At 39.7% G+C, this 14538-nt stretch overlaps 1 protein-coding gene across 4 annotated transcripts in view; it reads right to left on the bottom strand.

Moving 5' to 3' along the window:
- The window catches only part of LOC311272994 (large proline-rich protein BAG6-like), a 107788-nt gene that overhangs the window by 4161 nt on the left and 89089 nt on the right, over positions 1–14538 (bottom strand). For 2 of the 4 annotated variants that reach the window (XM_084379811.1, XM_084379812.1), the window contains exons 16-23: positions 14234–14403; positions 12229–12282; positions 12005–12107; positions 4866–4990; positions 4410–4544; positions 4013–4075; positions 2166–2363; positions 986–1093 (exon numbers count right to left, since the gene is read on the bottom strand). In XM_084379811.1, the coding sequence (XP_084235937.1) occupies positions 986–1093; positions 2166–2363; positions 4013–4075; positions 4410–4544; positions 4866–4990; positions 12005–12107; positions 12229–12282; positions 14234–14403 (956 nt within the window). Of the gene's footprint in view, positions 1–985; positions 1094–2165; positions 2378–4012; positions 4076–4409; positions 4545–4865; positions 4991–12004; positions 12108–12228; positions 12283–14233; positions 14404–14538 lie in introns of all 4 variants that reach the window. The other 2 variants (XM_084379814.1, XM_084379813.1) reach the window with 2 other exon arrangements.

Below are 14538 nucleotides of genomic sequence, written 5' to 3'. Positions count from 1 at the left end.
AAGTGAGACTGGTCTGTAATTTGTATATGAGTTTTTATCTCCTGCTTTGAACAGTGGGATTACTTTCGCTGTTTTCATTTTGTCTGGGAAGCAGCCCAACTGGAAGGATAGGTTACAGATGTGGGTTAGAGGCACTACAATGGCCGAAATTACTTCCTTAACTAACATCATATCAATTCCATTCCAGTCAGTAGATCTTTTATTTTTGAATTTATTAACAAGTTCAATAATCTCTGTCTGGTCAACTTTTCTCAGGAACATTGTTGCTGGATTTCTACTGCCATAAATTAGCTCTGCACTGCTTTCCTCCAGTGGTACTATTTCCCCTGCCAATTTGGGGCCCACCGAGACAAAGAATTTGTTAAAACCATCTGCCACTTCATTCATGTTACTGACAATTTTTCCATTGTCAATAAAATGACTAGAATAGCCAGTGCTGGTCGATTTGTTTCTGATAATTTTACTTAGTATATCCCACGTTCTCTTAATGTTGTTTTTATTGATCTCAAGCTCATTATCAAAATACTCTTTTTTACATGTTCTCATTATATCTGTTAATTTGTTTTTGTACCTTTTGTATTTGATTTCTTGGTCTTCACCTCTATATTTAATAAATTCCCTGTACATAGTGTTCTTTTTCTTGCATGCATTCAGTAAACCCCTGGTGAGCCATGGTTTGTCACTGCTCTTCTTTTTCCTTTTATTTTGCCTGACTGGACAGCTTTTGTTGTATAGTGCTAAGAAAGAGTCTAGAAATATTTCATAAGCAGAGTTTGCATCATGGGCCTGTAAAACATCACTCCAGTCATGAGACATAAGATCCGTTCTGAAGGCATTCTATGGATGGAAACACCATTGTTACTCTCCTCCGTAGACAGCAGGCATTTTTATTTCAATTCTGACAGGATAAGTCTGGTAGAATCCCACAGTCCCATGTTAAGTGAGACTAAACCCACACTAAACAATCATGGGTTGCACTGCTCACCTTCCTCCTCTTGGCAGGCATCCCGTGCAGGTAGGCGTCAGAGAGTGGCGGCTGGGCTTTAATCTTCCTCTGAGACAGCATGTCATGTCTGATGATGGGAACCCATTCCTAGCCAATACATTATTATACAGTCAAAGTCCAATTAACTTATGGTCACTTTACTCATATATCAACTGATTTACCATATGGTACTTTTGGCACTTATCACTTTTATGATTTATGTGTTTTTTTTCTGTTTCGTCTGACTGTAACTTAATACTGTAATGCTGTTGTTGACCAGCAGACTGTGCGGACTGTCTCAATGTAACTACCTGCTTGAGTAAAAGTTAAATAAAAGAAATATAAAGAGGCATGTTCATTTATATAGCATTTTTCATTCATGTCTTTATGTCATGTCGTTATATGTTAATTAAGTTATGGGGAGAATTTAAGGTGTAAAAGATTCACAATGCTTTTGTTTGCATAGAACACAAACTAGCCTCCTTCCAGCAAAAATAATTCAAATCCTTGTAGGAGACAATTTTCCAGTCTGTCTAGTGATATGTTTTCTGACTAACTGGATGTAGTGTTGGTGTAATCATTAGTGCCATTAGGCACCTATTTTAGGCCGCATTCTCCTCCCTTTCATCTGTGTGGGACTGTTTTCAAAATCCCTGTCAATTTGGGAAACAACAACAACAACCACCTCTGAGTCAGCAACCTAAATAACAGCAACTAGCTGTTTGGCAAGTTTTTAGCACATTGTCTGGGATGTTATCAGGCTCAGCAGCTTTGCTTATATTAACTCTCAGCATTGTGAGAATAAAGTTCAGCTCATCTGGCAAAGAGGACTCAAATGAATAGGGTGATCCTATTTTTGTAGCCTGACACATATCTTTAGTGTGTTGAAAGGCAGCTTTTTTGTCTCTGGATTTGAGCCATCACTTTTTCCAAAAATCAATCTTGAATGAATTTGAAATGACATCTAATTCATTCAATTGCCTATGACTGAAATGTAATCACTGTAAAACACAATCTGCTCGTGTCAATGTGTAGTCACAGGTTTTATATAAACAGGTCTCATATCAACATATCAACAGGTTAGTCCCAGTTCTGGAAAGAGAGATGAGCTTCATAGCAAGTTTAGATAAGGCATTACCCCTGTATTGCAATATAATCCTAGGCAAACCACATTACTTACAGGTGGAACAGCTGCTGCCCATTGCTCCACCTCAGGGGCTGCCTCCTCCCGTCTTGCTGGGGCCACAGCAGGACACTGAGTGTCCCCTGATGAGGAAGAGTTCTCTCCAGGAGATGCTCCTCTCTCTCCATGGTCACCTGATGAAGCCATGGCCTCCTCTGCTGTGGTGGCTTGAGCTGGAGACAAACTCTCCTCCATCTGACAGTGGAAAGCTTTTGTATCAATTAGAATCCACATGATTGCAAGGACCAAAAGTTTCCCAGCAGAACATTGAAGTGATCAGTTTTAATCGCTTCACCAGTCAGTAGTTATGTGGTAGTGGCTGGTTGGTGTAAGTATCCATAGAAAAACTGGACATCCATATAGACATTGTTATGGGTCATTGTTACAGCTATTTTTTCACCTAATGTATGTATGTATATATATATATTTGTGTGTGTGTGTGTGTGTGTGTATATGTATATAGATATATACCATAGATAATACCACATGTTTATTTGATCTTCTTTGTTTAGTTTTGTTCTCCTTGTTTTAGCTGTATGTCTTTCTTTATCTCTATTAGAATACTGTACAAATCAGAGCGAATTACATGCACGTGTGTAAATACATGGCCAAAAGGTTCTCATTCGGAGTCTGTATTTGTGAACAACCATATTTGATTCCAGAAAAATTCAAGCTTTGACCATTTTAAAAGCATAAGTCTGGTAATATTTTTATATCTTTCCTCCCAACAAATCCTGAGCCAAAGCAACACTGAATATATTAAAGGCCTGACATATCTTCTTCTCCTGTGCCAAAGAGCTAAAATGTTGTCCAAAAACTTTTAAAACACATGAGCCACACTGTTGCAAGGGATGGCATGTTCCCTCATTACCATGAACATACACACTGTAGTTTATTGTGATGTGTGTCGGCTCGGCCTGGAGCCCCAAATACTTACTAGATCAGTGTTTTACCAAACGTTTGGGGGGACCCACTTTTTGGCGACCCGATATACAATAGGCCTTATAATGTTGAGAATAATGAATTTGTGCATAAATTAACATTCCTGACCATTTTACTATCATTTCAACATCACCTTATATTGTCTTGAATGTTTTAAATGAGATTTAAAAAAAAAATGCATTGAGGAGGTGTTCACAGGATTATTGTTTTTATTTCCTCTCACTAAAATCATATGCTTTTTAAATACTTCTTCTACTCCCTCCTCTTGTTTCTCTTTAAAGTGACTCGTAAATTGCTTGTTTGCTTATTTTTAATATATTAAATCTGATTTTAAAAAGAGAAAGAGAGAGAGAGAGTGGTCACAGAGTGATGCCTGAAGCTATGAGTTTAGTGCACGTCCAGTAGGCATACTGGATTTGTTATGTGTTCCGTGACTTTTCTCTCCCCCTGACCCACCGGAGCAGTACTCACTCGCCGAGTGCGCCACTACCTCCTGATTTACAGGTTAAATACTGGATATACCAACAAGCTCCCCTCATGTGACTCAAAGGTGTACTGCAGATATTAGTCTTAAACGATAGACTATGGTTGAAATTCTGCAAATGTATTTGGTGACCCGCATAAAATCTTCTGCGATGCGTATAGGTGGCAACCCAATCTCTGGAAATGAATCACTGAGAGCTCTAAATGTGAAATAATCTGCTGCTGAAATAATCCCCAACAAATGCAGAGAGGTCAGAAAGAATTGAAAGATGGATTACTACATTGTTGGTCTACACATGGGATTTGTTGGTCATAACCAAAAACGTAGACTAACACCAGACCAATGCTTCCAGAGCATGGCTGGCAGAAATTATTCAGATCGAGGTCTTTAAAGATAGATTAAACAGAACAAAAGTCACCTCTGCATTCAGACTCTCTGATGGTGGTTCCACCTCAGCCTCTGTCCTCTGGTTCATCTGCCCCTGAAATGACATTGCCGTTTTATAATCTGAAACTGGATCTGGGCCTAAATATTTAAAATATAAAAATCATTTTATTTACAGTATTTTGTTAAAGACATATTAATTCTGATACTTTTGATCATAACCTGATGCAGGTGACCAAAATTAGATGCCATTTTCAAATTCTATTTTAATTTTACAAACCATGACCAAGACCTGATGCTGTTTGTGTTACTTAGAGTACAAAATCGAAACATGACATTATTGTTATAGAGGCTGCCTGATATTTATTAAATCCAGTCAGTGCCTACAGCAGGTGTTGCTGGGTGTGCTCACTACTGACTCAGTTTATTACCTGTGTATAGATGACGTTGTGTTGGATTTGGTCCTCAGTAACTGGGTTGTGTTCCAGAATGACATTCAGCCTCATAGACATCATACTGGTTAGCCAGTTGACCAGACTGGGATTGACTTCTGCAGACATCCTCCTCTACACAAACACAGTGACAAAGTCATGCAGGAAAATAAGTTGATAAGCTGATTTACAATTGCCTGTTGTTTCCCAATGATGATGTGACATTTGTTGGAGTCAGTGCCAAACATGTTTTCTTAAATAAGGGGATTTGTTGGCCAGTACATCTCTGCAGCTCTACAGTACTTCATTATAATGCTGTCATATATTTCATCCTTATTTAAAAATTGCAGCTTCTAAGATTTGGGATGTTGCACTTGGCCATATTGCCATTTCATAAAATTGTGATTAATTGTGCAGCTCTACATAATGCTATGGTTATAAAAGATGTATACTAACAATGCGGTGGTTGATGACTGCAGTCAAAGCTCTCTGTTCTCCTCCAAGGCAGTACAGGTTTAGAGCCAAACACTCAAACAGACCCTGAGTGCACAGCAGCAGCAGACGGGGGCCAAATGTTTGATCTGCATGAAGAAAAACCCAAGAAAATAATGAGTGGACAAATGTGAGTGTTTTTGAGTAGTCTTGCTGCTGTATTGCAACTGCTGCATCGTTTAGGTAATTGAATAATGAGTTACAGTAATCGAGTTGGGAAGAAATGAGGGTTCAACTATGTTTGTGAGTAGCACTAGAGGTGGGAATCTCTAGGCACCTCACGATTCGATTACGATTCAGAGGGCTGCCATGCGACGATAAAACACATTTTTCTATACAGGATTTCTTTTTTCTCACTGTGTGACTACTAAAGCAAAGTACTTGTAATGATCCATACTGAGTTTACTTCCAATATCTTTTAATAATAAAACAAATGGAAGAGATGTGGCAAGTCAATTGGAAGGTTACATTTGCCAGCAAATATCCCAGCTTTGCTGCCTGTAGCAGCATACATGTAGTAAATTAAAACAGCTTCAGCATATTCTTGCTCTCTATAAACATAAAAAAAAACCTTCTAACCAACATCCTCCTGTAATGTGCAATGAGCAATATAATTCTTCAGACAAAAAAACCCAAAACATTTTGCTGTACCAAAATCACAAACAGCTTTCATTCATTTCATTCTGTACCAGCAGCTCTCATACAAAAATAATGTTTGTGGACTTCAGCATATTCTGAATAACAACATAAAAAGCTGCCTTTATTAAATAAATAATAGAGTCCAAGACTTCTCACTCGACCAAAACACAAACAGAACATTTTGCTGTATACCACAATCAAAAACAGCTTTCATACCAAAAAGATCTCAGGCACTTAAACATCTGCAGAAAGGAAAAAAAACCCGCAACTGACAATATTTGCAAGCGACTTTACAGAAAATCAAGCCCAAAGTCGCTTATAACAAGCAGACTTGGCAACACTGTTGTCTGGGCGCTGCACTTCTGCACTTCCGAGTTTTGCCTTTTGCGTTCCGTCAACATTACGTTATCAATTAACATTTAGAACATTTATTTTTGACATCTGTGAATTGATTCAGAATCGTCCACGTCCACATCGCGATGCATCTAAGAATCATTTTTTTCCCCAACCCCTAGGTAGCACTGGTTTGACTTTGGCAGTAGGTCTGATTTGTAAATAAGGGGTTGGAACAAATCTGTGAATGCTATTGATTAAAGTTGACCTACTGATCAAAAACAACTGCTGACTGTTTGTTGTTAGTTATTAGGGGTCCAGGGTTGAGGGGTGACACTGCTAGAAATATGAGCGGGGGGGTCACGTGATGGCGGCTTAGGAGACGGTCGCTTGTGTGGGAGCTCCGTAAACACCCAATATATATTTAGTATTGTCACTGAAGATACGGCTCTTTTTCGTAATGTTATAGAAATAGTATGACTCTTTAACAGTACTGGACGAAACAACACGAGACAATGCCGTCGGTCAAAGGCAAAAACAGCAACAAAGTGCGACAGTTAGCTACCGACAACACTACAACTTTAGCTCAACATGGCTGCGAGCAGGAAGATGACGACAGCGTGCTGGACCTGGAGCCTGGACTCGCTAAAGCACTTGACATTATGACCAGTAAACTGATGATGACCATTAACGATAAACTCGAGCCCCTGGCTAAAACAGTCCTCTCACACACCAACGAGATGAAGAGGGCGAGAGACTGACTGGATGAGGTGGAAGCCAGGACGCTACACCTGGAGACTGCTAACGAGCCACAAGCTGCTAAAATATTAGCCCTGGAGAAGAAAGTCGAGTCTCTGTCGGAGCACATAGACGAACTTGAAAACAGAGGACGACGAAAGAACATACACATTTTCAATATGCCAGAGAATATGGAGGCATGGTTAACTGGAGTGACCTTTTCTCACTCAATTTAAGTTTTTTAATCTTAATGAGAAACGTGCTGGTTCTCAGGTGCCTTACGGGACAGCAATCCCCCTGCAACCTGGGGAGGGACCCCCTCTACGTATTTCTTGTTATGTTGTTTACTGTTAAGGTTCTGCGTTTGTGTTCATATTTCATGCTCAGTACTGGCCTGTCACATCAAGTATATCATTATACCAACAAATTCGATTATGTTAGTTAACCAAATGATACGATGGTACAGAGTGAGGTGCATAGAGTCATATCTTCCACCTTTGGGGAGATTAATTCATTATGTCTACAGGTATGCTGATGCAGTCCAATAATATAATACTCTGTTCGTGGAATGTGAGGGGCTTACAGGGGAAGGTGAAGCGGCGAAAGGTTTACTCTTTACTAAAAAAGAAACGGGTAGATGTGGCCTTATTACAGGAATCACACCTAGATGATAATGAGCATCTTAAACTTAAACAGCTGGGTTGGTCAAGTTTATTTTTCCTCTTTCACTTCTAGCAGCAGAGGGGTAGTCGTACTGATACATAGAAATCTCTCATTTCAACTTTAGACGTGTATTAAGGATAAATACGGAAGATTTGTGATTATTAAGGGCGTCTTACATGGTGAAGAAATTACCATTATGAATCTGTATTGCCCACCAAATTACTCCCAAGATTTCCTAACTACAGCCTTCTCAGAATTTGAAGAGCTATCCTCAACAATAGCCATAGTTAGAGGAGATTTTAATTGTCTGCTCAATCCCTTAGTCGACAGACATCCACCTCGAAATTCATCTCTGTCAAAGCAGGCTAGTGCTCTCTCGGCCATTTGTGAAGAAATAAATCTTGTAGATGCATGGCGAACCCTTCACCCATCTGATAAAGAGTTCACATTCTATTCACCTCCTCACAAATGCCACACTCGAATTGATTATTTTTTTATACCTAAATCACTGGTGCAATACGTGAAATCTTGTCTAATTGGCAATATTGTTGTTAGTGATCATGCAATTGTGCTTCTGAACCTCTCTATTGGCAAAGATTCTGTGAAAAGTAGAAGATGGAGATTTGATTCGCGTTTGCTAAAGGATGAGAAGTTTACTTCTTATCTGAGAACTGAATTTAAAATATTCCTTGCTATAAACTCTCAATCTACCAATGACCCCTCCCTATTGTGGGAAACATCCAAAGCTTATATCAGGGGGCTAATTATAGCCTACGCAGCCTCAAAAAGGAAAAAACAATTAGAACAACAACTTAAACTTGAAAATGAATTGATGGATATTAAGAGAGCGCTCTGCTCATCATCAGACCCTTTAGTGTTGCAAAGGAAGTGTGCTACACAGGCTGCATTAGATGCCTTATTAACCCAACAAGCCAAGTGCGCTATTCTCTTTTCGAAGCAAAGGCTTTATGAATATGGTGACAAACCTACTAAGTATTTATCTCGCCTAACTAAAGTCAAGACAGATCCACAGGTGATACCTTCAATTATGGACGTGAACGGTGCACGTCATTTTGACAACAAAAATATTAATAACACCTTCAGAGAGTTTTACATTAGGTTATATGAAACAGATCAGTCCATGGGAGCATCAGAAAAGATTCCATCTTTTCTGAGGGGCCTTAACCTCCCTATTATCTCTGATGCTCAGAGACATGAGTTAAATGCTCCCATCTCCAGGGAGGAGGCTCTCTTAGCACTCAAAAGCCTACAATAAGGAAAAGCACCAGGGCCTGATGGCCTTAGTTGTGAATTTTATAAAGAGTTTAATGACGTGCTGGTGGACCCTTTCCTGGAGATGCTAGAACACTCATTTATGTCTGGATTGGAAACCTTCCCCTTTCGCTAAGGGAAGCTGATATCACCCTAATCCTTAAAAAAGGTAAATGTCCTGAAGACTGTTCAGGATATAGACCTATTGCCCTTCTAAATCAGGATGTCAAATTATTATCTAAGATTTTAGCACTACGATTGGAGAGAGTTTTGCCATCTATCATCAAGGAAGACCAGACGGGCTTCATTAAGGGCAGGAATAGTAGTCACAATATTAGAAGGCTCTTGAATATTGTTCATCTCTGTCAAACACAAGAACTCAACAGTATGGTCATTTCGTTAGATGCGGAGAAATGGGTCAAGCTCTTATATAATAACCCCTTAGCATCAGTTCTCACAAATGGCTACAGATCACAAAGCTTTCCACTTAGTCGTTCTACACGTCAAGGCTGCCCCCTGAGCCCTGCTCTTTTTGCTCTTGCAGTGGAGCCTCTCGCTGAAGCCATCAGACAGGATCCAGCAATTAGTGGTATGAATGTGGGTGAAGCCCATCATAAGATCTCCCTTTATGCTGATGGTGTCTTGCTGTATGTATCTGAGCCTGTGACCTCTGTTCCGCGACTTGTAGACGTCATTAATCTGTTTGGATCTTTTTCTGGTTATAAAATTAACTTCTCTAAATCCCTAGCCATGCCAATGGGAAGCCTTAGAGGCAAAACCAACTCTCTACCCTCATTTCCATTTTGTTGGTCCATATCAGGTTTTGTGAACTTGGGTATTAAGATTACTCCTATGTTTCATCAGATGTTCAAGGCTAACTTCAACCCTCTATTAGACTCTATAAAGAAGGACCTGTGCCGGTGGGCTCCACTTCTCCTGTCGCTCCTCGGCAGAGTCTCTCTCATAAAGATGATCCCTACACTAATATCAGGCAAGGTACAAAAGCTACTTAATGGTTGGTTAAGTGATTTCATTTGGAACAAAAGAAAGCCCAGATTAAAAATGTCAAAGTTGCAGCTTTCTAGTTCTGAAGGAGGTTTAGATGTCCCAAACATCAAATGGTATCAGTTAGCATCTCAACTGAGATTCATAGCAGAATGGGTGAAAGAGGATCCTACCTCTGTTTGGTTGGACCTGGAAAGGTCACAAACATCTGGCTCCTTATTGGGCCTTCTATTCTGTAAGGACTTAAAATCAGCTAGAGGCCTTTGTAACAACAATCCTATAATTTGCAACAAGGCATGGTTTACAACACAAAAACTTGAAGGGAGGACAAATTTCACATCTTTACTGATTCCAATTCAAGGTAACCCTGGTTTCCCACCAGGTATGACAGACACTGGATACAACATCTGGACGTCTCAGGGATCAAGAAAATGTGTGATTTATTTCAGGGTGCCTCCCTATTGTCTTTTGAACAACTCCAGGCAAAGTACAATCTTCCCAGACATCATTTTTTTCGATACCTTCAAATTCGAGACTTTATAATTAGAAAAAACACTTTTAAAATCAACGTCACTGCATCAGCAATAGAGCAGTTACTTCTCCTAGGTCCAACCAAAAAAGTTGTAACCCGATTCTACAGAGTTTTAAGCCAGACTGATGGGATAAATGTACAGGATGTTTCACAGACATGGCAAAATGAGCTTGGTTTAAATATTGATGAGGATAAGTGGAATGTAATATGGAATCATACAAAGAACATTTCGGTGTGTAACCATGCTAGACTGATGCAATTTAAGATCCTACATCGCTTACAAATCTCTCCCAACAGAAGACACAAAATGAAGCCGGAGCTTTCTCCTTTATGCTTGAAATGTAAAATCTTAGTGGGGACCTATACTCCACTCTTCAAAAGGACAATTCACGAAGATGTGGACTCCATACCTCCGCTTCTCTAACTCCACAGTGGCTTCAACACTTTCAAGCATTATATTTGACTGACTGTGGCTTAATTTGGTCTAAAGGGCGCCTATGCATTGTATCGTTTTCTTTGAAAAATGTATTTCTTTTTCATTGACATTGATTGTGAGGACCTATGTTTTTTGCTGAGCTTGTTGTTCTGTTTTGTAAATGAAAAACTCAATAAATGTATTTGAAAAAAAAAAGAAAGAAATATGATCAGGACCAATAATCTGTGTTCAGTTGCAAGAAGTTAGAAGTCATCCAGTCCTTAATTGCAACAAGTCAGTAGTGCAGAGGATCCTGAATATTATGATTTTCAAAGCTAAAGGGAACATACAACTGGGAGTCATCAACATAACAATAGAAGGACCCCAGGGTGAAATGGCAAATATAATGCCTGAGTGACAGCAGATTTACTTAAAATCAGTATGGTCTTACAGAACACAGCAGCACTGTCGCTACAAATGTTAACATGCCTACAAAATCTTCTTTGATTTATTTATTTTTGCATTTCTGCTTTATTATGATAGTGACCACTGGGAGATACAGGAATGGCAGGGGGGAGAGAGGAGAGATAGCATACAGCAAAGGGCCCAGACTGAAATCAACCCTGGACTGCTTGGTTTGTGGACCATATCTTATCAACACTGTCTTGATTTTAAAATCTTGTTTTTTTCAGTCTACGTTTTCCCAAAACAGGAAACGATATAGCAACCACTTCTGCTTCATGCTCTTTCTTGGAGCTAAACAGTATGCTGAAATATGTCTCTGACAGTTTAGACAGTTTGATCAGAGTTTAGTGAAAGGCCCCTCACTTGATCCAAGATTTCGACTGGAGGATTTCTGCCAGCAACTAAGTGGGGGGCTCTGTGTGCGGGCAAAATGGAGAGAAGTTCACCATTTTTCATATGCATAAACTACCAACATTGTAGTGATACAAAGCTCGCATAAAATCAGCAAAATTCTAGTTTAATGACGATGAGCCTATTAAAACACACGTTAGACATTTTTCTGAGATCATGCTGACTCTGAAGAATCCACTCTACAACAATCCAAACTTTGCTTTTACAGCTGCACAGATAATGCACATGAGTCGAGGGTCCTCAAGGGCCTGTAGTAAACATGGCAGGCCACTCACATGGATTGAACAGGTGAAACTCGTGTATTTTTCCATAACTTGGGAGGGGGAATTTATAGATCAGTGTATAATCTGAGGAGCTGTATGACTGAGAACTACTCGTTGTGACAGATTCATCAGCATGTCAAGGTTGTATTTTCCGTGATACTGTGAGGGTGTATGCTCTCCTCTACTTTGCAGCAACACAAGGACATTCTAAAAATTATGTAATTTTTGCTGAAACGGTATCTTTTAAGTTAATTTCACACTACAGGATTTTGGCTTTGATTTTCGAGTCAGTATGTGTGAACTGTTCAAAAACAACAAGCTACAGTCAATGAGAGCAGCAACTGACTTCCCCTCTAACTGAACTTACTGTTGCAGCGCAGGACATGAGTGGCCATCTGTGTGAACTGCTGTCTGAGGAAAGATAAGTTGGTCTGAACGATGTCCACTCCCACTCGCACTGTCACTGTGGCCTAGACACAACAGACAACTCACTTATGTCCATCCCTATATACCTAGCATACAAAACAGTGCATTATAAAAAAGACGGCAGGAGTCTGCATGAGGGTTACGTGTGAAAGAGGTTGTCCTTACAAAGCTCTCAGCTATGTGCTCTTCCAGTCCGTTGATGAGGTCCTCAGCTGCCGACTGCAGAGAGGACAGTGTGTTAGTCTTCAAACAGTTCAAATGAGCAAATCAAGGGATCCATTCAATAAACAAAGACAACAGACTTGAGAAACGCTGCAAAAGTGTGTACAGTTAACATGCAGGTGTCACATTATGGTGTCATGACAGAGGAAGAACTACTAGACAAAAAAGACAAGAGTTGACCAAGACAACTGTTTACAAAAGCTAATCAAATCTTTGTGCTTTCTTGTGTCCTGACCGCCGTCATAGTACTCTATCATGAACAATTTTCATTCTTTCTGCCGACTGAAGACTGGTGGAGAAGTAAATTACAACCAATCCGGTTTAGAAAACTTACTGTTGAAAGACTGCAGAAAAAGGATTTTTAAACACATTTTTAAAAAATTGTTAATGGTACCTACATGCTCATATATATGTTGAACGATTTTTTTTGCTTGCTGTAATTATTCCTCTTGTTCATAGTTGACATTAAAATACCTCATTGTAAAATGCTTTCAATGGAGGAGATGGGACACAAAATCCACAGTCCCATTCTGCACAAAATACATTTCAGCTTTCTTTCATTAGTTTGAGTGAGACAAATCAAGTGGGTACCTTCCAAATTTAGCCTTTTTCTAGCAAATTCCCAATTTGTGTTTCCCCCAGAGAGTGCCTTCTATGTTGCACTGCAGTGGAGGGATAGTAACACATACACAGAACTTTTTACAAAACAGCATATGACTTTGGAAGGTATCCACTTAATATGTCAAAATCAGACTGCTGAAGCTTCATAATAGCTTCTTTAGCTAAAATTTGTAATTCATTTTCTGCACAAAATGAGGACTGGATTTTGTCCCCCATCACTCGCACTGAAATTGGTTTAAGGGATCTCTTGGGTGCAATGTGAACAAGAGGAATGATTAAAGCAAGCAAAGCCTGTTTCGATGATCCAATGGGCTACTGTGGCTACTGTTTTAAGAGAGACTTTGAAAAAAATAAGAACCTATCATTTAATGTAATTTGCATGATTTTTGATTATTATTACTTTATTACAGAAAGGAACAGTTTACCAAAAGTGAAAACAGGGGCCACAAAGGTAACCAGCTGTTATCAATCAGAATCACTCAGAAGAAGAGGCCATGCTACAAAGAACATATGATTCACACAACTTTCTATAATCACCAACATTGATTGTTCTAGTTACTGTATGTATATTTTTGATCCAGCAGTTTTGGTCACATTTTCAGAAGACTTATAATAAATGCATTACTGTACCAAACTTCATGAATGTTTTTGTGACAAAGTAGTTTGTGTTCCACTCATTCATCACAGAAACACGAGAGCTATAGAAATCATTGGAAATGAAGACTGCCATGATATACATGTTATTTACAAGTGTAGATAAACTTTTGACCAGGACTGTAGCTGATGATATGTTTTAGAATGTGAAGCCTCTGTTGTGGCTCTGTTCCTACCTCCGCTGGCGGAACAGAGGCGGAATGAAACTGTCCTCTCATTCCCGCCTTGAAAAGGCAGTGCTTATTACTACTAAAATGCTGTACCCATCTGGTCTGATCCATTTGTAAACCTTAGTTTACTAGAATCCATTGCGCTATAGGTAAGACAGCATTGTGAAAGGCGCCACTAATAATTGTATCAGTTAATATAATGAGATTAGGAATGGTAAATGCATCATTTCTTTAGTGCTTTTCCAGTGTACTGACCGTTCAAAGCGTTTTACAACACTTCACACACATGTTCATACAGTGATGGTGGAGGCTGCCATTCAAGGTGCACACCTGTTCATCAAGAGCTTTTGGAACACTTGGAGCCTGGGGCAGCCGGTAAGTCGAACCAGCAACCTTCCAATTACTGGATGACCCACTCTACCTCCTGAGCCACAGCCGCTCAAGCAACACACCAAGTAGCCCAGTGTGTGAACAAATGGTGAGGAACTCTCTCCAGTACTTACAGCTATGTTAGCATCAGTGGGCTCTCTGCCCTGGAGGTAGTGTTCGGTGAAGAAATCAGTGAGCTGAGGTTGAATGCGGCTCAGAGGCTGAGCGTTCCCATGAAGCAACAGCACCATGTCTACCATGGAGAAGCTCTGACACACCAGGGACAGCAGGTCACCAAAGAACCCTGCAGGGATGAGAGCCAGTTAAGCAGAATATGAATAACAATTGTAGTAAACGTGTGAATGGTGAATGGTGTGTTGGCCTGATTCCAGCACACTGGATTTGAGGTGACTATAAAGTTAGTGACTAAAAGCTGCAG

Source organism: Pagrus pagrus (assembly GCF_965226575.1).
Source record: "Pagrus pagrus genome assembly, chromosome: 17".
NCBI classification, from domain to species: Eukaryota; Metazoa; Chordata; class Actinopteri; order Spariformes; family Sparidae; genus Pagrus; species Pagrus pagrus.
This window is presented reverse-complemented; position numbering and strand designations above follow the sequence as displayed.